Genomic DNA, 23106 nt, shown 5'->3' on the forward strand with positions numbered 1-23106 from the left:
TTCCTTTTTGGTAATACTGAAAAAGCAATGAGCCAGTTGACTTAACACAACAGAAATGTTACTTACATGTTCTTTCCCCGACAGAAACCCAGATGGAGATGTGAGCCCTTGGTGCTACGTGGCAGAGCACGAGGACGGCGTCTACTGGAAGTACTGTGAGATTCCTGCTTGCCAGAGTAAGCCCCTGACACACCAGCCGAGGGTTTCGGGACACTGAGCAGCAAGGGTTCAGAGTGGAAGGTCACTGCCAGAGGACAGGTCATTCAGGCAGGTGGATTTCATGAAGCAGATCAAAGGAGATGCCCTCCTGGGCTGAGGATTTTCACATCTCTTATTGAGGCTTTTCAGAAATTGAATGCCTGCTTCCCTCAGGACCCCATTCCCTTGATGGATAAGCCCACCCAGAATTTCTACTTCTACTTAATTTCCTCATGCTGATTCGTTCATGAATAGAGTTGGCATGAGCTCAGTAGCAAGCCAAAGAGGAAAAAAGTACCTTATACTTTTGGGAATGAATTGTCTAGAATGAATGAAGAATCCCTTGATAGCCAGTAAAACTAAGTTATAACATTAGCTATTTGCATTTCACGCACTATCTCCCCTGAAGACTGGTATTCAGTAAGTATTTAATTGATACTCTCCAAAGCCAACATGGTAGTCCCTTTCCTCATGTTAGCATAAAGATGTTCTGTTGTTATTTATGATAACCCATACCTCATTGCTCTCTACTACTGAGAACCCAGTTTCTTCAGCATTTTACTCCACAGCCAGTTTTCTAGCTGCTTCATGTTTCTATATTCAGTGTTTATTATATGCAAGGTGCAAAGGCAGAAAGATATGCTAACCCTTGGGGAATATGTGATGTGGCAGAGAATCTTAGGAAGATACTTGAAAACAAGGTAGAAAATATTGCAGGAAGGTTTAAAGTACAGAAACCAAAACTACAATGGCATTTTTTTATATGTATATTTTTTTAACGTTTATTTATTTTTGAGACAGAGAGAGACAGAGCATGAACGGGGGAGGGGCAGAGAGAGAGGGAGACACAGAATCAGAAGCAGGCTCCAGGCTCCCAGCCATCAGCCCAGAGCCCGGCGCGGGGCTCAAACTCATGGACCGCGAGATCGTGACCTGAGTCGAAGTCGGAGGCTTAACCAACTGAGCCACCCAGGCGCCCCTACAATGGCGCTTTAAGGAGCTTCCTAATGTAGTGTTCTTGACAACTTTTTAAATAAGCCAATGAGGCAGGTTTTCTCAGTTCCTAGAGCTGAGGGAAAGGACAGCTTATTTATAATCATTCTACCTGGTTGTCTTTTCCATATTATTTACCCTCACTCCTGGCCCTGCCACCTTCCTCGCTCGTCAGGTCAGGAGGCTATGTGTGTACAGTGACATGGAGGTTCACGTGGGACCTGGCACCTCTCACTCACGCCCACCACACCAGTCTGAATTCTGTTGCCTCACAGGGCAGGGGCATCCCCTGAACCAGCACTGCAGGCCCCAGCTCTCAACTTCTAAAAGTTAAACTTCCGAATGGCACCACTGCCTGGCAGTGAGGCCCTGGCCTCCCTATCCTTCCAACCCGAGTATGCCTTGATTCAGTCCCAAAATCGAGAAAACAGTAAAGACCAGCAGAATGGGCTTTTGCTCAGTCTGTTTAATCAAATTTTTAAAATGAAAAACATCTCATTTGGCTCTAGTTATGTAAAGAAGAAAGGGGCAGGGGGAGAGGAAAGCAGATTTTCCTCGGTCCATTTGTTCTACACAAAGATAGTCTTTTAGTACCAGCCTATGTCATTCTCTCAGGAATGGCGAAGAGGGGATTTCAATCTGGCCGCTTTTATTTGGAAAGATAATCCTCAACTCGCATTTATAAAATATAGTTTGGGCCAACGGGAACCGACTCATGCAGTCACTGAAACTAAGTTTCAGAAGAGAGAATCACCGGAAAATGAAACAACCCGTCTAGTACCCCTCTAATTCCTAATATTTGCTGGATATGCCTCACTGTTCCAAAAAAGGAAAATCAAGTATAATTTCCTTTCCTTATGCTCCTTTGGTAGCCCTGTCAAAGCTTCTAAAGTTGGCCTTGAAATGGTCTGGGCAGGGAGACATACAAAAGTTGGGAATGAGAGCTGGGGAGTACCTGGTTTGGGAGGTGGTGGGGGAGGGAACAGTGTCTGGCTTTGGTTCTTTGGAAAACCCTTCCATTCACCCTGTGGGCACCAGGGCTCCCCCATCTAGCTAAGCCTCAGACCTTGGACCTGGCAGAACATTATGCTTCGAATGTGTCTGATTAACATTGCTGAGAAAGACTTCTGGGCTGTTTGAAGCAAGAAACCTTGGTAATTGCCTACTGGACTCAACGGAGATACAGCCCGCCTATTTTAGGCCAGTTTTGCCCTATTTCTGGATGTGGAGTCATAATTTTCATGAATAACACTAACCCTCTCTGTGAAGCCCACTATTCATGATTAGCGTCGAACTTGTCATACAGGAAAAGGCCTGTGACATGATCAGATTCCTGGAAAGTTCATATCTGAATATAACAGACCCAGCAGGAGCTGGGGGAGTGGATGTTTAGGGACAAAGCAGAATGTGGTTGAATGGCGGGCCATTGTGTGGAGACCGGAATTCTGCCCGTCAGTGTGTTACGGACAGAGCTAAGAAAGCAGGGAGGCAGAGATGAAGTATGATTCAAACAGGGGGCAAAGAGAAGCATGAACTGTGTTTTTGACCTAAGGAGACTGGATCAGAATTTACCCCTTAAAAGGCGAACAACTCTGAGGTAATTGGATTTACTCTTCAAAGCACATCTACTGGTATGTTTCTCAGAAACCCCGAGTTCCTATTGCAGACAGAACAAATATAGATCGGCAAATTTCAGCATCATCAAGGTTACCATCCCTCTAGATCCCATCCTCTCCAACTCTGAGTGCTGTTGGTTTGGCTGTTGAGGGGGAAACCATTTGGCTTAATACCTGTTCTTTGCATATCTCTCTTGTTAAACCATCCTCCTCACCATTCTAATTCCCACTGATTTCATTGCTTCCGAGGGACACGCTTGAATGGACCTCAGCATGGCTTCTGATTTGTTCTATCTTACCTTTAGGTTCTTTATAAAAGTTTGGTATAGTTTTGTAAAAGTTATTTAGTTCTGAGGTGGAGGGAAATCTACAAATGGCGTTTAAAGGCAAATTTCCTTTACAAAGCTGATTTGGGCTTTGAGAAACAACAGACATGATAAATTTACCTTCTCATCTCTGAGAGCTATTATTTGTTTGGTATAAAGCACTCACCTGACATTTACAAACTCAACTATAAATATTCATCTCTAAAATAGGGAAGTTTGAACACAGACTATTAGATTATATTAAGGAATCACTGTTAATTTTATTGGGTACAATACTGGCATGGTGGAGATATATATATATAAATAATCTTTGAAGTCATTTTAAATTATGGATACATACTAAAATATTTGTGGTTGAGGGGCACCTGGGTGGCTCAGTCGGTTAAGCATCTGACTTTGGCTCACGTCGTGATCTCACAGTTTGTGAGTTCGAGTGCCATGTCAGGTTCTGTGCTGACAGCTCAGAGCCCGGAGCCTGCTTCAGATTCTGTGTCTCCCTCTCTCTCTGACCCTCCCCTGCTCATATTCTGTCTCTCCAAAAATAAATAAACATTAAAAAAAATTTTTTTAATATTTGTGGTTGAAATGATAATGTATCTGGAATTTATTTTAAGATGATTTAGGGGTGCCTAGGTGGCTCAGTCGGTTGAGCGTCCGACTTCGGCTTGGGTCATGATCTCGCGGTCTGTGAGTTTGAGCCCCGCACCTGGCTCTGTGCTGACAGCTCAGAGCCTGGAGCCTGCTTCGGATTCTATGTCTCCCTCTCTCTGTGCCCCTCCCCTGCTCATGCTGTCTCTCTCTCTCTCTCCTCTCCTCTCTCTCATCTCTCTCTCTCTCTGTTAAAATAAATAAACAGGGGCGCCTGGGTGGCTCAGTCGGTTAAGCGTCCGACTTCAGCTCAGGTCACAATCTCGCAGTCCATGAGTTCGAGTCCGTGTGTCGGGCTCTGGGCTGATGGCTCGGAGCCTGGAGCCTGCTTCTGATTCTGTGTCTCCCTCTCTCTCTGCCCCTCCCCCGTTCATGCTCTGTCTCTCTCTCTGTCTCAAAAATAAATAAACGTTAAAAAAAAATTAAAAAAATAAATAAATAAATAAACATTAAAAAAAATTTTTTTTAATGATCTAGCCTCCCAAAGAATAAATAGGTCAGATGAGGGGAATAGATGAAACTAGAATGATTTTTTAAAAAGTGGATATTTGTTGATGCTGGATGACAATGTTCTTGTTAGTCTTTCCTGCTTTTGTGTATGTTTGAAAGTTTCATAAATCCTATTATCATATCTTAAAATTTTATAGTATTTTTTAAATGTTTATTTATTTGTTTTGAGAGAGAGAGAGAGAGAGCAGGGGAGGGACAGAGAGAGAAGGAGAGAAAGAATCTCAAGCAGATTCCATGTTGAACGTGGAGCTCGATGCGGGACTCTATCTCATGACCATGAGATCATGACCTGAGCCAAAATCAAGAGTCGGATGTTTAACCAACTGAGCCACCTAGGTGTCCCAATTTTAGAATATTTTTTAAAGTATGTAAAAGTAAATATATAAATACAACATTCAAAGTATCTGGGTTCAAATGTGTAACATAATTAACCCAATTAACCTAAATTGTAATACTTTTGCACATAGCTCACAGGTATCTGAGTTAGTTACTAAAGTTAGTGATTAAAGTTTTAGTTATTGGGGCGCCTGGGTGGCTCAGTCGGTTGGGCGTCCGACTTCAGCTCAGGTCACGATCTCTTGGTCCGTGGGTTCAAGCCCCGCGTCGGGCTCTGGGCTGATGGCTCGGAGCCTGGAGCCTGCTTCCGATTCTGTGTCTCCCTCTCTCTCTGCCCCTCCCCCGTTCATGCTCTGTCTCTCTCTGTCTCAAAAATAAAAAAATAAAAAAAATAAAGTTTTAGCTATTAAACTTATTAAGGGGCACTGGCAGGCTCAGTTGGTAGAGTGTGTGATTCTTGAGCCCCACGTTGGATGTAGAGATTACTTAAAATAAAATCTTAAAAAACAAACAAACAAACAAACAAACAAATTTATTGGGGCATCTGGGTGGCTCAGTCGGTTAAGTGTCCAACTTTGGCTTGGGTCATGATCTCACAGCTCGTGAGTTCCAGCCCTGCATCAGGCTCTGTGCTGACAGCTCTGAGTCTGGAGCCTACTTTGGATTCTGTGTCTCCCTCTCTTTCTGTCCCTCTACCCCTCTCAAAAATAAATAAATATTTTAAAAAATCACTAGCTGTGACAAATGACATTTTTTAAGTTCTGACCATATGCAGTACCTCACATGGCACAGGGAACACAAGGATAGCATAGTCTGCAGCCTTTGGGGAGTCCCAAGTCTAGGACCAAGGATAGACACATAAACAGATAAGCATATGCAACATACTGTGTAATAAATGAGATGAGCAGAAGGTTGGGAACAGTGTAGGAGGTACATCTTCCCTGGCATGGTGGGAGGCAGGGGCTACTCTTTATCAAAGAGAGCGTCTGGAAGAGGTGGGATCTTGGCACATGGCTTCTCCAACTGTAAGTTTCCTTATGAAAATGTAGTAGTAGTTCAATCACAGGGTTCTTATTAAAGTGCAGATTCTGAGTCAGTAGGTCTGGGACAGGCTAGAGACTCTGCAGTTCTAACCAGTCCCTGGGATGCAGAGCTGTAGGACTACACTTGAAGTAGCCAGGTACTAGATGTTAGGGTTGGTGGAGTAGGGAGGGTATTGGGGGAACAGTTTGCACACACGCACACATTGGTGAATTCCTAGGCAATGTCAGTGTTGCTGAGATAGAAATTTTATTTATTTTTTAAGTTATTTATTTATTTGAGAGAGAGAAAAAAGAGAGAGAGCAGAGGAGGAGCAGAGAGAAAGGGAGAGAGAGAGAATCCCAAGCAGGCTTAGCACCACCAGCACAGAGCCCTATGTGGGGGCTGGAACTCACGAACTGCGAGATCACGACCTCAGCCGAATCAAGAGTCAGATGCTTAACTGACTAAGCAACCCAGGCATCCCAAGATAGAAATTTTATAGAAGGAAGGGCAAGAGATGAGGTCTGAGAAGAATTAGGTGGGGCCAGATAATGGACAGTCTTGTGGTCTGGGTACAGAACTTGGACTTGACCCAGGAAGATGGTGATGAGGTTGAAGAGTGTGGAGTGTCAGAAAGAGATGTTTTGCCATAGCTTCTCAAGCTTCCGTGTTAGGGATTTGGGACGAAGTTTCTCCCTGTTAATCTGTGAGAAGTTCTCCAGAGATTGCATCCTTCATACAAAGGAGCCCCCAGAGGGTGTCAGCCGTAGCACCTCTGCAAAATGGGGCCTTTGCTGACTTCACTGGCTCAAGTGCCTTTTAATTAAATGCCACCTTGACCTTGTTAAAACAGATTTGTTGTTCCCTACAAAAATGCTTCCAACTGTGACCCCTAAAAAGAGTTTTTAAAGCTATGTTCAGAGCTTGCGTAAAAAAGCCAAGGGCACTTTGGCAGTGGTTGTCAAGGCAGTCTCTCAATTACAGAAAATGTTTTGTCTCTGTTAGCAGTTTTTGCATTTTAATGTCAGCACTGATATTAAGCATGTTTTAGCTTTTATTTCAGCTGTTATTGAGTACCTGCTATGTATGAAACACGTATATTCACATTGCCTCACTTAACCTTTGCCAGAAATGCTGTGAAGCAGGTGGTATATGTCCACTCCCCACCCACCATTGTTTAGATGAGACAATGAGGCTGGAGTAGTGAAGTGATCTGATGAGGATTACACCCTGAGCCAAATCGGATTTGAATCTAGGGCTCCTAATGGCAAGCCCAGTGCCCTTTCCTTCCAATACTTGAGAACAGCCCCATTTCCTTTATTTCCTTGAAAATAGGGGCCCTGGGATGGATCCAGACTACTGTTGAGGTCATTCTTGAGAATTTTCTTGGCGGATTGTTTGGGAATTAGAGTTTGAAATTCTGATAGTATGCTGAATTATTAAGATTGCCTTTTTGACATTGTGGAAACCGAAGGATTAACTCAGTGGCGACAGAGGGTCTGCAGTTCAAGCTGTTAACTCTAAGTCAGTCTCTTGTCTTCTTTGAGTTTGGGAAATCCCAAGCCCCAGGAGGACCGCAGGCTGTGATGGTATCCAGGAAGCATTTGTGCACAGCAGAACCACTCTGTAGGATGTTGGGCCGTCTCTGCGGGTGTTCCCAGCCCAGCTGTTCTCAGCTGGGAAGGGGGTCCCCAGAGTTGGGCCCTTTGCATGAAGCACTGCACCAGGCACCTTGTCCAGGCCTGGGGGTCTCTCCCAGCACTGTGCTCTCATTGCATGGGCTGAAGTTCACTTCCGAAAAGACACATCTGTGTGCATCATTAACACTTCCCCTAAAACAAAACCCCAAATTTTAGCTGATAGCCAAAGCATATTGAAATGACTATTAATAATATAAATTATGCAGACCAATATTTTTTTTCACTTCTTCTCTCCGGCATTACAATTACTTAACGTCTTTGTTTCACTGAGTCCTTTTAGATTCACATTACATTAGCATATGTCAGACTCCTGCTTCATACTATTCATTTTTGCTTTATGGGAGAAGTTTTGTTTTCCCAGCCCAGCTGTTCTCAGTGCTGTCTGCCCAGCCCAGCTGTTCTCAGCTGGAAGGGGGTCCCCAGAGTTGGGCCCTTTGCATGAAGCACTGCACCAGGCACCTTGTCCAGGCCTGGGGGTCTCTCCCAGCACTGTGCTCTCATTGCATGGGCTGAAGTTCACTTCCGAAAAGACACATCTGTGTGCATCATTAACACTTCCCAGCTAAAACAAAACCCCAAATTTTAGCTGATAGCCAAAGCAATATTGAAATGACTATTAATAATATAAATTATGCAGACCAATATTTTTTTCACTTCTTCTCTCCGGCCATTACAATTACTTAACGTCTTTGTTTCACTGAGTCCTTTTAGATTCACATTACATTAGCATATGTCAGACTCCTGCTTCATACTATTCATTTTTGCTTTATGGGAGAAGTTTTGTTTTCCCAGCTAGGCTAAGCTGTTCAAAGATAGGAGCAGGGGTAGCTCTGGAACTTCTGTGAAGGAGAGACAAAAGATGGAAAGGTCTGACTTAAGATGAAGCTGCATTTGTGTAGCAGGTGCTCTCTTTTGACATGGATGGGATGTTAATTACAGAGGGTGCTGATGGGATCTTTCCCCCTCAAGCCGTATATTTAAACAATCTTCTGCAACACCTAGCACAGTGGAGACCATAGCACATGCTCATTAAATATTCTTGATGATGTGATATCATGTCTCTTCCAGTAAGAAAGACAACACAAGTTAATGGAAAGAATGTGGACGTCAGAGTCACACTGGCTTAGATTTGAATCTTAATCATTCAATGGCTTTTGGCAAAATGACTCTCCTCTGAGCCTCGGTCTCCTCCTTTGTCCCTTCTTGGGTTCTTTTGAAGATTCAGTAGGTAAAGTGCACAAAACCCCAAGTCCAGGGCCCAGCACCTGGTGGGCATGGAAGTCCTAACAGGTATTATGGTGGCATGGGCTTTCCTCAGGGAATGGACTGCTGTTAGCATATTCCCCGTCATGCAATTCCTAAATAGGTTATTCCTAACCTGTGTGTTATTTCTGTCCATTCCTTTTTTATCTGACTAGCCATGGGGCTCGGTAGCGTGCCTCAGCTGCTGGGGCGGCCACTCCCCTGGGGCCTGATGTGGCATTGCAGTCAGGGAACACAAGAGGCACTGCATTTGTTCTCACAGTACAGTTTTATGGTTTCAGATCTGGTGGATACTCGATTGTTCTTTGTTTTTGGCAGTAGATATTATTTAATTTTCCATGAGGAAACTTTCTGAACTAAATGGACATTTTCCTCAATGACAGATATATACTGTATTTCCAAAATGTTCTAAAGCACAGTTGGGTAAGTCATACTAATAACTTAAAAAGGGAAAATCATTCAGATCAAAAGGGTCATTTTACTGAAAACCTTTACAGTTGCACTGGCCTGTAAGGAATATACATAAACATAAGAAAGAGTCCCTACTGTCAATTTTATGATATAATTAAGAATCTGAGTTATAAACATGGGAAGAAATTGGAGGCCAGCCCACCAGTTTACATAAATAAGATTGAATTAGGAGGTGGAGCACAGTGAATTTTTTATAGATGAGAGGGCTCTCAGTAAGGTGGGGAGATTGGAGGCATCATTACAGAGAAAGGCAGATGGGGCTAGACGAGTCAGGGCACACCAGGTCATGGAACAGCCTGTCAGGGACTTGGAGGAAGGACCCAGGATTGTTGTACGTGTGGACTGGGGAACCTGCTGCCGAAGTAGAGGAGTGGACAGGGAGGGACCAGGTGAAGCCTCGAAACTTCAAAAGCCAGAGTTGGTTAGATGGGGACTGAAACACTGAAAGCCCTAGTTTAAGAAGATGAGCCCAGTGTCCATTTACAGGATGGATCCGAGGAAGGAAGTCTGGGGAGGAGAGGATGGGTGTAGATTTCTAAATCCAGGGCATCAGGGTCTGAGCTGTGATGGCAATAGTGAGATAAGACAGGAAGGGTTAAATCTAAGATACATTTAAGAAGAAGACAGAAGTTGATGACAAGTAGAATATATAGGGATGGAACAGCAGGAAGAGTAAAAGATGCCTCTGTGGTTCCTTGCCTGGGATATTTGTGGTGTCCCTGAGAAACAAAAGTTCAAGTCAACAAACTGAGCTCTTCTTCCCAGAGACACAGCTGTATCATTCCTCCTGAACTCGGACTGACCTTTTGTCGAGTAAGTGGTTTCAGCTGTCTGTTACTGTGCACAGTACAGTTTGGGGTGCCAAACCCTTGTGACCTAAGATAACAACAGCTTATCATTTCTCCTGCTCGTGTGGGTTGACTAAATTTCAGCTGGGTGGTTTCTTTTGCCACTCTTATCTGGGCTTAGTCTGGTGGCTGCATTCTCCCGGGGGCTCTGCTGGGGCTAGAACATCCAAGATGACTACAGCTTCTACCTGGATGACCACTTTTTCCAACAGCGTACTCAGACCTCTCACATGGTGGCTGGTTTTCAAGAGAGACAAAGTAGAAAACTGCCAGTCTTCTTAAGGCATGAACTCAGAAGTCCACCACATTCTGTTGATCAAAGCAAGTCACAAAGCCAGCCCGGATTCAAAAGCAAAGGAAACTGATGCCAACTCTTAAAGTAGGGAGCAACCCGCATGTATGGGGAGAGGCAAGATCATTAGATCCTCTTTTGAAAACTGTCTACCACATTAAATCACCAGAAATTCAGTTTCAGAGAAGGAACTCTCACCAAAAGAGAACTACCACTGTGATTCATCAGGGCCATGTGGGGGTCAGGATCCTTAGGAACTCTTACTACCTTCCTCTAAAGGTAAAATTTCATAGGGGAAGAAAAGTCTGTGTTTACTTACATTTACATCAGGTCACAGTCCGGGTGACCTGATAGGAGACTCAGAGACATGAGTAGTGCCACTTCCAGAATCAGTATGACTGACAAAGGACAGCTAATGTTTAGAAATAAAGTTAAATAGGCACAGTAGAGCCATACTGGCATAGGACTTGGACCAAGATGGCAGCTGCCAGATCTGGAACAGCAGTTGTAGATAGACAGGATGGGGAGCAGTGCACTTGTGGTCATGGTTCATGGTTGAGAGAGTGGATGAGTCTACACCTAACCCATCAACTCTCAGAAGGATGTATTTGGGATGATTGGTCTTCAAATAGGACACCAATGGCATCATCTCATGTGAACTTAGTTCTTGTTCCCATTAAGGGAAGAAATCAACTACTGAGACACCAATCTGAGGTCCCAGGGGCGGAAGATGGTCTCAACATAAGGTGAAATGACTTAAAATAAGCAGAGTCACCACATTTCATTTCTTCATTTCTGAAGAAGCAGATTTCACTTATAAGACAAAGTAAAAGGAGCCAAGGAAGTTTTCCAAAATGCCAAATAAGAACTTTGCTTCTGGTTTCTTTCTTTTTTTTTAACGTTTATTTATTTTTGAGACAGAGAGAGACAGAGCATGAACAGGGGAGGGGCAGAGAGAGAGGGAGACACAGAATCAGAAGCAGGCTCCAGGCTCCGAGCCATCAACCCAGAGCCTGACGCGGGGCTCGAACTCACGGACCGTGAGATCATGACCTGAGCCGAAGTCAGACGCTTAACCAACTGAGCCACCCAGGCGCCTCTGCTTCTGGTTTCTTAAACAAATATCCCAGATCTGGTTAGAGCACTGGGATAGAAAACACAGTTGCAGTCAGGACTTCTTATATAAATTGCCATCTGAAGATATGTATTCACACTGAGCTTTTGCCATAATGGGCATGGTTTCTATCTTTGTCAGGAATTGATTGCCAGGAATAGAACTCAAGCTAACTTGAGCAAAAAGGATTTATTGGAAGGACATTGGGAATATAGTACAGAACGCCTATTCCTGTGTCCCAAGAACCTGGGAGGAAAGTACCCACTCTTGCCATCTCTCTCTGGAGCCCCATGGTCTCCCACCTCTGCCTCTCTCTTTCAGGATGGTATCCATTCTTCTTCCTCTTTGTGGACCAGAAGAATCAGCTCACTCCTCGACTCAGGTGGCCCAAAGATGGCTGGTTGTCTTAATCCCCACTTACAGAACCCTACAAGTCTAGTCCTCACAATTCACGAACTGAAATCCCAATTCCAGCTTTCTGGGAGAAAGAATCTGATGGGACCTATGGGAGTCAGTCAGAGGATGGAGTCTTTTGGCCTGTTCCCAACCAGCAGCAGAGGAGGGATAGGAGCAGCTCCTCTGAGAAGGTGCCATGGGCAATAGGTGGCCCTTAGAAAAGGGTTGTCAGCCATGGAGGCCCCTATGGAGGTATACGTAGCACCTTCACAATGAGGCCACAGTTATATCCAAATGTAATGGGTGGTTAGTCAGCCTGCCTGGCTGTTTCCCAATGGTTCCTTGTGATAGTAAAAGAACAATAGTTCCTGGATTAATCTGAATAGAGAACCATCTCCCCTCAGCCACCTCTAAAACTTTTATCTTCGTCAAGACCTCTGAACATCTGAAGAGAATGTTGCTAATTAACTGTCATGTGTTTTAAAGCACTGACTATGATAAACAAGGGGTCTGTTTGTATTTTAAGATGATTTTTTTTTTTAAATTGAAAGTGATGAAGTCGCTTTGGTAAGACGAAAAATGCAATGACCAAGCCACAGGACTTTAAAGTGGTCTGAAAGTAAAAAGGAATTTGAGAACAAATATCCTTTTTCAAATTGACTTTTCCTCCCTGCTTCTGGGAAGAGCTAAGGGCGGGACACGGTCTGGAAATGCACTCAGTTGGCCAGTAATGCTTTTGAAGACTACATGACGTGTCTTCTCCGGCGAGACTTGGAGCCACACTTTCCAGCGCGAGTCAGAGGGCAGTGGCACCCCTCAGAGGCTGGCCACTGTCTCAGAGGCTGGCCTCGTGGCACACAGAGTGTTGAGGGACTAGTGTGTTTGAGAAGTCAGTCTTTAATCTTACTTCCATTCAGTTCGCCAGACTGGCCCTATGAGAAAAGGGAACAAAACCACAAAGTGAGAATCTGCCACCCTCGAGCTTACTTGTGATCTCCAGTTCCATCTTCTGGGCCCCCATGGAAGGCCCTTAACCTTGCTGGACGGTGGTTTCTTCTTTGTCACATAGAATAACCTCATGCATGCTGCCTTCCTCAAAGGGCTTTGATTTCCATGTGAGATGCTTATGTGGAAGTCTACTGTGTGCTCACCAGATGTAAGAGATCGATGTTTTAATATCTGGAATTAAACCCATTTTTTTTGAGGTGGCTGCCTTTGATTTTGCCTTTTAACTCAATGAATGCTATTTTCGTTTTCTATTACCGAGCAAGTTGTTTCTGTTTGTGTGGTGAATGATGAAAGCCCTATTATATATACAGCTGGCCCTTGAACAATGCAGGGGTTAAGGGCCCTGACAAACATCACACATAACTTTTGACTCTCAAAAACTTAACTACTCATAGCCTGCTGTTGACTAGAAGCCTTACCGATAATATAAACAGTGAATTAACACATACTTTGCATGTTATATTTCTTATATGCTGTATTCTTACAATAGAAGCAGCTAGAGAAAAGAAAATGTTATTAAGAAAATCATAAGGAAGAGCAAATAATACTTCTAGTCCTGTCCTGTCCAAAATCCACATAAAGTAGACACGTGCAGTTCAAACCCTTGTTGTTCAAGGGTCAACTGTAATGGTAATGAACACTGTTTATTCTGCACACATCATCTTGTCAGGCCTTGTGGTGCTTACATTATTTACATTATCTCATTTAATTCTCAGAAGAACCCTTTGAGGCCATATTGCTTCTCATTCCACTGTGGATGAAACTGGGGCCAGAATTCACCCTGGGGTCTGTCCGACTCCAGAGCTCCCATTTGTGATTGCTGCAGAATGCTCACTGCTCCCGAACAGATGGCAGTAGCGACAGTGTCCTTCAGAATACTGCCTCAGACCGGGACGTGAGCACACAAAAAGCAACTCCCCGAGCTACGGGATGGATGCCAGAAAGTGAGGATCCTAGAGTCCCTCCCTCTTTTGGAAACCACTTGTTCTATTTTCACACAAATCTAATAAGCTCGATGGTATTGTTGTAAGCCCAAGAAGCAGCAGATTAAGAAGAGGGTACACAGAGACAGTAGCACAGAGTAGATGCTCTCTGAGACTCCTTCCAGTTCCGACATTTGAGGGTTCAGCAACCCAGGCTGGTAACCAAGGGGACAGACTTAACTATTGAAGTCAGACACAAGAATGTAAAAAAGCACACCAGGCTGGGGCCATTTGGTGAAGCACATTTGATGACCTCAAGCCACCAAGAGAAATTTAAAGTAGGTTAAACAGAGTTAAGTTGGTTTTTTTTTTTTTAATTTTTTAATGTTTATTTTTGAGAGAGAAAGAGAGAGTATGAGTGGGAGAGGGCAGAGAGAGAGGGAGACACGGAATCTGAAACAGACTCCAGGGTCTGAGCTGTCAGCACAGAGCTCGACACGGGGCTCGAACTCAGAAACGGAGAGATCACGACCACTTAACTGACTGAGCCAACCCCGGCACCCCAAGTTTTTTTTTTTTTCTTTCAGAGAGAGAGCAAGAGCAAACAGGGAAGGGGCAAAGAGAGAGGGAGAGAGATTCTTAGCAGACCTCCATGCCCAGCAAAGAGCCCAACACAGGGCTCAATGTCAGGACTGTGAGATCATGACCTCAGCCGAAATCAAGAGCTGGATGCTCAACCGACTGAGCCACCCAGGGACCCCCTGAGTTAAGTTTTTAAAAAGAAATAGCTAATGCATCTTAGAAAGGTTCTTTCCAGACAAAGGATAAAACTTTCCAGATAAAACTTTTTTCAGATAAAACTTTCCTGATAAAGGATAAAACTTTAAGTTTTCGAGTTCACCTTTATGGAAACTCCGTTATCTTGAATGGTGTTTTCTTTTTTCTTTTCTGTTTTGAGAGAGAGAGAGAGAGTGAGAGTGAGAGTGAGCAGGGAGAGTCAGAGAGAGAATCTTACGCAGGCGCCGTGCCCAGTGCAGAGCCCGACATGGGGCTCGATCTCATGACTGTGAGATCATGACCTGAGCTGAAATCAAGAGTCAGACACTTAACCAACTAAGCCATGTGCCCCTTGAACAGTGTTTCTAATAGCCAAAGAGGACAGTGTGTGGGGTGCCTGGGTGGCTCAGTCAGTTAAGCATCTGACACTTGATCTCAGCTCAGGTCTTGATCTCAGGGTGTGGTTCACGTTCTGCATCGGGCTCTGTGCTGGGGGGGAAGCCTACTTAAAATTAAAAAAACTAAAAAAAAAAGAAAAACAAGAGGGCAGTGTGCAGGCAGGAGTCAGAACCAGTGGTCACTAGCTTTAAGTGGATGTTGTTATGCAGGTGGGCTCTATTTTCACTTCCACCCTACTCTCTTCTTTCACTGCTGCCTAAGAAATACCTTTACCCACTCACTCCATGGTTCTGGGTGGCTGGTGCAGAACATGCTTGTGCATCCAGTGTGCAGTTTAAAATTTTTTTTTTTACATTTATTTATTTTCGAGAGACAGAGCACAAGAGGGCGGAGGGGCAGAGAGAGAAGGAGACACGGAATCCAAAGCAGGCTCCAAGGTCTGAGCGGTCAGCACAGGGCCCGACGCAGGGCTCGAACTCACAAACCGTGAGATCATGACCTGAGCTGAAGTCAGACGCTTAACTGACTGAGCCACGCAGGCGCCCCCCAGCGTGCAGTTTTAGAGCACGGCTCCGTGAATACAGAGCCCTGGGAATACAATGGTGTGTGGAAGATACAGTTTCTACCCTTAAGTCGTTCATGGTTAATTGGGGAGAGAGACACATGAACAAGTGTTTAGAATCAAGCGCAGCTTAGGCTGCTACAGGACTACACAGCAGGAGCATATAATCTTCTTTGTAGGGTAGAGGGGGCCTTCCCTGGGGGAAGCAGTGCTCAGGCTGCAATGTTAAGCAGGAGAGAGTATTCCAAGCAAAGGAAAGGGCATGTACAAAAGTCCAGAGGCCAGAAAGCAACGTGCAGTGGGGAACCTTGCACATACACTGTCATTTAATTTGGCCTTCATCTAGAACCCGAGCTGAGGGAAAGGGGGGAGGGGAAGGGGAGAAAGCAGCACAGGTCAGGCAGGGCCTTGTGTACCATGTGAGAGAGTTTGGACTTGATCCTGAGGGGCTTTGAGGGTTTTCGGCAGGGCCCCTGCATACCTCTCCAGCTCCTACTGTTTTTCCCTCTCTCTGTCATGGGTCACCCTCACTTCTTTTGTTTCTGCAGAGGACAGCATCGTTCTTGCCTCAAAAGCCTTTGTCCTTACCCTTCCTTATGCCTGCCACGTGTGGTAAAGATTATTCTGGTTGCAGTGTACTAACCATTTTAGGGTGCGCCTAGAAGCAAGGAGGTAGAAGAGGGGGCTAATGCAGTGGTCTAAGTGGGAGGAGATGGTGGCTTAACCTGAGGAAGTGGCAGCATGGAGATAGACATGGACAGATGTCTGCGGTATGCAAGGAGATGGAATTGATGGTAATTGGCAAGTGATTGACTTGGGCATGACAAGCGTGATACCTTAGGCCATGGAGATTCAGGTGGATGGAGCTACGGCGTGGTATGGTCTGACTTCCAGAGATCCACCACACCACCCCACTGGAACAGGAACTGCCTGGATTTGCTCATCAAACTGTGAGCGAAGCTTGTAAGTCCAGCTGCATTAATGCAACCCATAGCCTTGTTTACGTCTAATCTTAACATTTATGATTATATGCCTTGGGCTCTCTATAAGCTAATACATAATAACGTGCTTACTTATGAGCATAATAGAATAAATGAGACAAAAATCAGAATAAATGACCAGGATGATGATGATCAAGTAGTTCTCATTAAGAGCCATTAAATACATGGCTCGGGTTTCCATACACAAGGTCCCCTTTAACAAACTCGGCTTATAGGTTACGCCCCCGCCTAGAGACACTTAACTCACTGCATTGTTTAACCTCTAAAAAACCCAGCCATTCCCAGGCCAGGCTCTCACTGAACACCGGACTCCTACCGCCTAGAGCTTTTCTGTTTACATTCGCCACTATAGAGATTTGGTTTGTTTCCAAAAGATGCATTTTAACATTTGTGTGGTGAGCCACATTTGTTATATTTGAACCATGTTGTGACGCAAGGGAGAAGGGTAACCACTTGGCTAGAAGGGGAAGGGTGACTCTTTGGTTAGCAGTGGTACTTCCTGCCAATTTAACAGGAACTGGTTAGATGTTGATGGTGGCAGAAATTTAGAAGTGTGTGTATGTACATACATACAGAATCACGCATATATTTTTATATGCCAACAGGCTAATGTGGATGTAAACCTTGTTAAACTGGACCATGCTGTTTCTAGTCTTTTAAAAAAAAAAAAAAGATTTTTAATTTCTTGTTTAAGTTTAGTTATTTTTATGAGAGAGAGCACAGCAGGGGAGGGGCAGAGAGAGAAGTGGGGACAGAGGATCTGAAGCAGGCTGTATGCTGACAGCAGGGAGTCTGATGCGGGCTTGAACTCACAAACCGTGAGATCATGACCTGAGTTGAAGTCAGACACTCAATCAACTGAGCCACAAAGTTCCCCTTAAAAGGTTTTGTTTTAAGTAATCTCTACACCCAGCATGGGACTCAAACCCACAACCCTGAGATTAAGAGTCACACACTCCACCGATTGAGCCAGCTAGATGCCCCTTTTTTCTAGTCTTAAATATAAAGGAAAAACACTTTCTAGGAGTCTGTTTGGCTCGCTTTGGAATTAGATAATATATCTAGATCTTAACTGACCTAGAAGTGCTTCTAGGACGAGGCCTCATTCATGTCTTATTATGTCTTCAGTTATATAAACTGTGAGGAGCCAAACAGCAAAAATAGGGGAAAGGGCTTCATCTGATAGTGGAGTGATTCATAAGTTAATAACACAGATGGAAAACTAAGACCCAGAGAGGCTGATTTGTCCATGGCCCACAATAAATCCTTCCTTCCTTCAACAAACATATATTTAGTATGTATTATATAGGTGTATTAGTTACCTATTGCTGTATAACAAACTACCCTAGAACTTAGTTACTTAAAATGACACACATTTATTTTCTTACTTTCTATGGGTCAGGAAATCTGGACATGGTTTAGCTGGGTCCTCTGCTTCTAGGTTCTTACCAGGCTGCAATCGTGGTGTCTTCTGGGACTGGGGTCTCATATGAAGGCTCCACTGGAGAAGAACCTCCTTCAAGTACACATAGTTGTTGGTAGGATTCAGTAACTGCAAAAACTGAAAGTCTTGGTTTCTTGCTGGCTATTGGTTAAAGGCCACCCTCAGTTCCCTGACACATGGCTTCTCTGACATAGCATATTGTTTTATTAAAGTATATAAGCCAAGAAGGCAATAGATAGAGTCTACTAGGAAGACAGAAGTCACAGGCTCTTATAACCTAATCACAGAAATGGAATCCCATCAACTTTATCACATTCTGTTGGTCAAAAGCAGTGATGCAGCCCACACTCAAGAAGAGGGGATTCCACAATGGCATGAACACCAGGAGATGGGGATCATTGAGTGCCATCTTTGAAAGCTGTCTACCACAGTTGATACATATATTCAGGTTTCTTTATTCTCAGATACAGCTTTTTCTACTAGACAAAACCATCCGATTACATGATTGTGAAACACTAGTATGTTCACTGTTGTAAGCTGAATAATGACCCCCCCAAATGTCTATCCTGTAATCTCTGGAATCTTTTAATATGTTACCTTGCATGGCATAAAAGATTTTGCAGATGTACTTAAGTTGAGGATTTTTAGACGGGAAGATTATCCAGGTAGGCCCAATGTCATCACAGAGGTTCTTATAACAGAGAGGCAGAAGATCGGAGTCAGAGAAGGTGATGTGATGCTGGAAGCAGAGGGAGGGAAGGAGATATGATGGAGGCAGAGTTTTGGAATGGTGTGGCCACAAGCCAAGGATTAGGGGCAGCTTCCAGGAGATGGAAAAGGCAGGGAACAGATACCCAGCTGTGCCTCCAAAAGGAACAAGTCCCTGCTGACCCCTTGATTTCAGTCCTGTAAGATCCATTTAGTACTTATGACCTCCTGAACTGTAAGATAAGAATTTATGCTGTGTTAAGCCAATAGACTTGTAGTGATTTGTTCAAGGCAGCTACAGGAAACGAATACACTCACTGAAGGCACTTTGGGAAGCCCACTTATGGAGCTCTCTAAGAACAAGGGGAGGCACAAGACAGATGAAGGGCTTCCAAGGGCTTTTCCTGCCCTCCGGTGACTCCGAAACATAATTTGCCCATTGTACTTCTCTATTTTGAGGAAATTGCTCTTAGTTCTCTTCAGTACTCAGTGGGTTAGTTAAAGGTGGACCCGGGCCTCACACACTCTTCACAAGAAAACAGAAACGTGGCATTTGCCAGATTACACTAAGACTTCCATTTTTAAAGGCCTGTTGCTTATTATTTATTTGTACCTTAGGAGTAGAAACGTTAGCTGAGATGAAAGTACCTGGCACCAATCTCTCTTCCTTCTTTGTGTTTCACAGCAGATGTTGTGAAATTCTTTTGCTTTTCTTTTTTTCTCCAGTGCCTGGAAACCTTGGCTGCTACAAGGATCATGGGAACCCACCTCCTCTAACTGGCGCCAGTAAAACGTCTAACAAACTTACCATACAAACCTGCATCAGCTTTTGTCGGAGTCAGAGGTTCAAGGTAATGGCTCTATGGCTGTGTATCAATAGAAAAGCATGAAAATATAATGCATTCTGCTGAGATAACTTAAAATATATATACTTTTAAAAAAAGTATCAAACCATATGACTACTTTTCTGCCAAGGAGGAGCTGGAGGAGGAATGGGGCTTGGCATTCAGGAGCGTGAAGTAGCATACTTGTCTAAAGATGGGGAGAGAAAGAGAGGAAAATCTCAATATTTGCATCCCTATTTGACCTCTGACAGAATTATGTATTTCCTTGTGCCCTTGAATGTTATGAGCAGGGACATCTCTGGCTCCACGGGGGTTCTGGGAATAGGCCAAGGTAGTGGTTATTTCCTTGCTATGTTATGGGCCCTTGCCTGGACAAAATATTTTCTTTTCTTTCTGTCCTTTCCTCTATCTAAAATTCACTCCTTAGCTATTAAGGTTCAATAATGCTATTGTTTGCTATATCTTTCCTTCCTTCTTTCCTTTTTCTTTCTTTTCTTTTGTCATTCATTAATAATTCAGTGAAAAAGCCATTCATCAGGTCCAAGCAAGGAGAGTAGCCTGGCAAGGTCAGGGCTTTTGTGAGGCAGGTGGCTTAGAAAGGCAATTGGCCTAACATGATGGAGTGATTGGTTGCTTGCAAAAGGATTGAGCATACAAGTTAACATATTGAAGATAATGGGAGCCAGGTTCCTCACTATTGGCAAAGGGAGCCAGGGAAAACCAAAATAAAGCCTAGACTGTCAGATGGGGATTGAAGTTATTAGTATATATTTTATGGTTTTTATATATAGAGAGAGCTGTGGAAATAAATATAAACATGTTAGTAGGTCTGTGTGTGTATGTATATACATATATTCCTTATCTCTGTCCACTGAGAGGACCTCGAACAGTGACACAGTGATAGCACAGAGCACACTTAGTCCTCAGATCTTGGTTTCTAGATATTGTTCTCCATTACATCAAAACTAGGACTCCTTGGGGTGCCTGGGTGCCTCAGTCAGTTAAGCGTCTGACTCTTGATTTTGGCTCAGGTCATGATCCCAGGGTCATCAGATCGAGCCCCATGTCAGGCTCTGTGCTGAGCATGGAACCTGCTTAAGATTCTTTATTGCTCTCTCTCTCTCTCTCTCTCTCTCTCTCTCTCCCCTCCCTCTCCCCCTCCCTCTAAACAACAACAACAAAACAAAAATAAATTAAAAAAAGAATTAGGGTTGCTTGGAGAAAATTGCTAATTCTAGAGCTGATCCTGAGAAAGTGCAAGAGGGGTCTGAAGCATGTTGTACAAGAAAGTAAGGAGGGGCCCCTGGGTGGCTCAGTTGGTTAAGCGTCCAAATTCAGCTCAGATCATGATCTCATGGTTCATGAGTTCAAGTCCCACCTTGGGCCCTCTGCTGTCAGTGCAGAGCCCACTTCAGATCCTCAGTCCACCTCTCTCTCTCTGCCCCCCACTGCTCTCTCTCTCTCTCTCTCTCTCTCTCAAAAATAAACATAAAGAAAAAAAAAAGTAAGGAGTTATAGGGCTAGTCAAAAGGTCACAGAAACCAACTGGAAGGGTCTCCATGGTCCAAATCTAACATACATTGAGCTTCAAAACAAATAATTATAATTAATATACCTCATGGAATAAAATAAGAATCCACAAATCCACACTGATATACATAAGTAAACAAATGAGGAGAAGAAAGGCATTTTCTTATAGGAGAATGGCAGCTAAGAAATGTAGATTATATGACAGAATTAGAAAATTCTCCATTTGGCAACTGTCATAGTAATAATTAATTCAGAGAACAAATATCAGGGTTTGCAGATATCCCATGACTTTATCTACTACTGGGTGAAAGTTGCATGAGGAACAGGGTATTTACATAGCCTCAAAGATTGCCCCACGAAATACTCTAAAGGGAAAACAAGTAATTCTGCTGTGCAGAGAACTGGCATATACTCCTTACTCAAGTGATCAAAGTTAGTATCACCAGTTATAGGGAAACTAAACATTCTATCCCACCTGACCTATCAAGAGCATAACATCACTTTGGTGATATTTCTGCCCAAAATTCATAATATGAATCTAATCATGATGAAACGTTAGGCAAATCTGAAACAAGGGACATTCTGCAAGGTGACTAGCCTCTATTCTTCAAAACTGTCAAAGTCACAACGGTCAAAAAAGGACTGACAAACTGTTCTTAATGGGAGCATTAAACTAAAGAGACCTGACAACTAAGTACCTCTGAGATCCTGGATTAGATCCTTTTCTACAAAGGATATGATTCAGGCAGTTGCCGACTTGAATGTAGATTTCTAAGTAAAAGTGATAAGGAAGTTCTTTGTATTATTATTATAACTTTTCTGTAGGCTTGAAACTATTCCAGAATAAAAATACAGCCAAAGTACTTGAGAAAACACAACACCCATTAATGATAAAAGTCATCAGCAAACTAGGAATAGAATGGTACTTCCTCAACTGATTAAGAGCAGCTATCGAGAAATCTATAGCTAACATTATATTCAGTGGTGAAAGGTTTATTAAGTGCTTTCTACTTAATAAAATCAGGAAAAAATAGCGATGCCCATACTCACCTATTTTTTTTTGTTTTTCTTTTTTCTTTTTAATGCTTATTTATTTTTGAGAGAGCACAAGAGCACAGGGGAGGGGCAGAAAAGGAGTGCGGGGACAGAGGATCCAAAGTGGTCTCTGTGCTGACAGCAGAGAACCCAATGCAGGGCTTGAACTCATGAACCATGAGATCATGACCTGACCTGAAGTCAGACGCTTAACTGAGCCACCCAGGTGCCCACCCCCCATACATCTTCTTTTTAACACAGTACTGGAGATCCTTGCCAATGAAATAAAGCAAGAAAAAGAAAAGGCGTGTAGGTTGGAAAGGAGGAAATAATTTTTTTTAATTTATGGACAACATGATCATGTATGTAGACAATTATACATAAGAGCTATTACAAATAATAAGTAAAGTTATCCAGATTGCACATTACAAGGCCATATACAAAATTCAGTTGCATTTCTATGTACCAGCAGTGAACAATTGGAAAATAAAAATTTTAAATTCCATTTACAATAGCATAAATAACTTCAGAATTAACAAATGATATTAAAGACCATATACCAAATACATAATATTGCAAGAGTAAATTAAAGAAGACATAAATAAATATAATACAGACATTGTTCATGGATTAGAAGACTCAATATTGTTAAAATGTCAATTTTTCCCAGATCTATAGATTCAATGCAATCCCAATCAAAATCATAGTGGTTTTTTTTTGTTTGTTTTTTTGTTTTTTAGGAGCGCCTGGGTGGCTCAGTTGGTTAAGCGTCCAACTTTGGCTCAGGTCATGATCTCACAGTTTGTGAGTTCAAGCCCCACATCAGGCTCTGTGCTGACAGCTCAGAGCCTGGAGCCTGCTTTGGATTCTGTGTCTCCCTCTCTCTCTGCCCCTCCTGCTTGCACTCTGTCTGTCTCTCTCTCTCAAAAATAAATAAACATTAAAAAAATTAAAATTAAGTTTTTTTTAATTTGTTAAGCTGATCTTAAAATTACATGGAAAGGCAGAGTACATAGATAACTAATAATTTTTAAAAAGGTCAACTTTTAAGGCCTAATCCTGCCTGATCTTAAGACTTTCTAAAAAGCTATAGTAATGAAGAGAGTAGTATTGGCATGAGAATAGTTATAGATCAGGAGT

The 23106-nt window shown here is 43.2% G+C and overlaps 1 protein-coding gene across 1 annotated transcript in view; it reads left to right on the forward strand.

The window, feature by feature from the left end:
* KREMEN1 (kringle containing transmembrane protein 1) overlaps positions 1-23106 on the forward strand; it is a 72901-nt gene that overhangs the window by 26252 nt on the left and 23543 nt on the right. The window contains 2 exon segments of the mRNA XM_030335771.1: positions 85-176; positions 19283-19407. Coding sequence (XP_030191631.1) covers positions 85-176; positions 19283-19407 — 217 coding nt within the window.

Source organism: Lynx canadensis, chromosome D3, assembly GCF_007474595.2.
Source record: "Lynx canadensis isolate LIC74 chromosome D3, mLynCan4.pri.v2, whole genome shotgun sequence".
In the NCBI taxonomy this organism is placed as follows: domain Eukaryota; kingdom Metazoa; phylum Chordata; class Mammalia; order Carnivora; family Felidae; genus Lynx; species Lynx canadensis.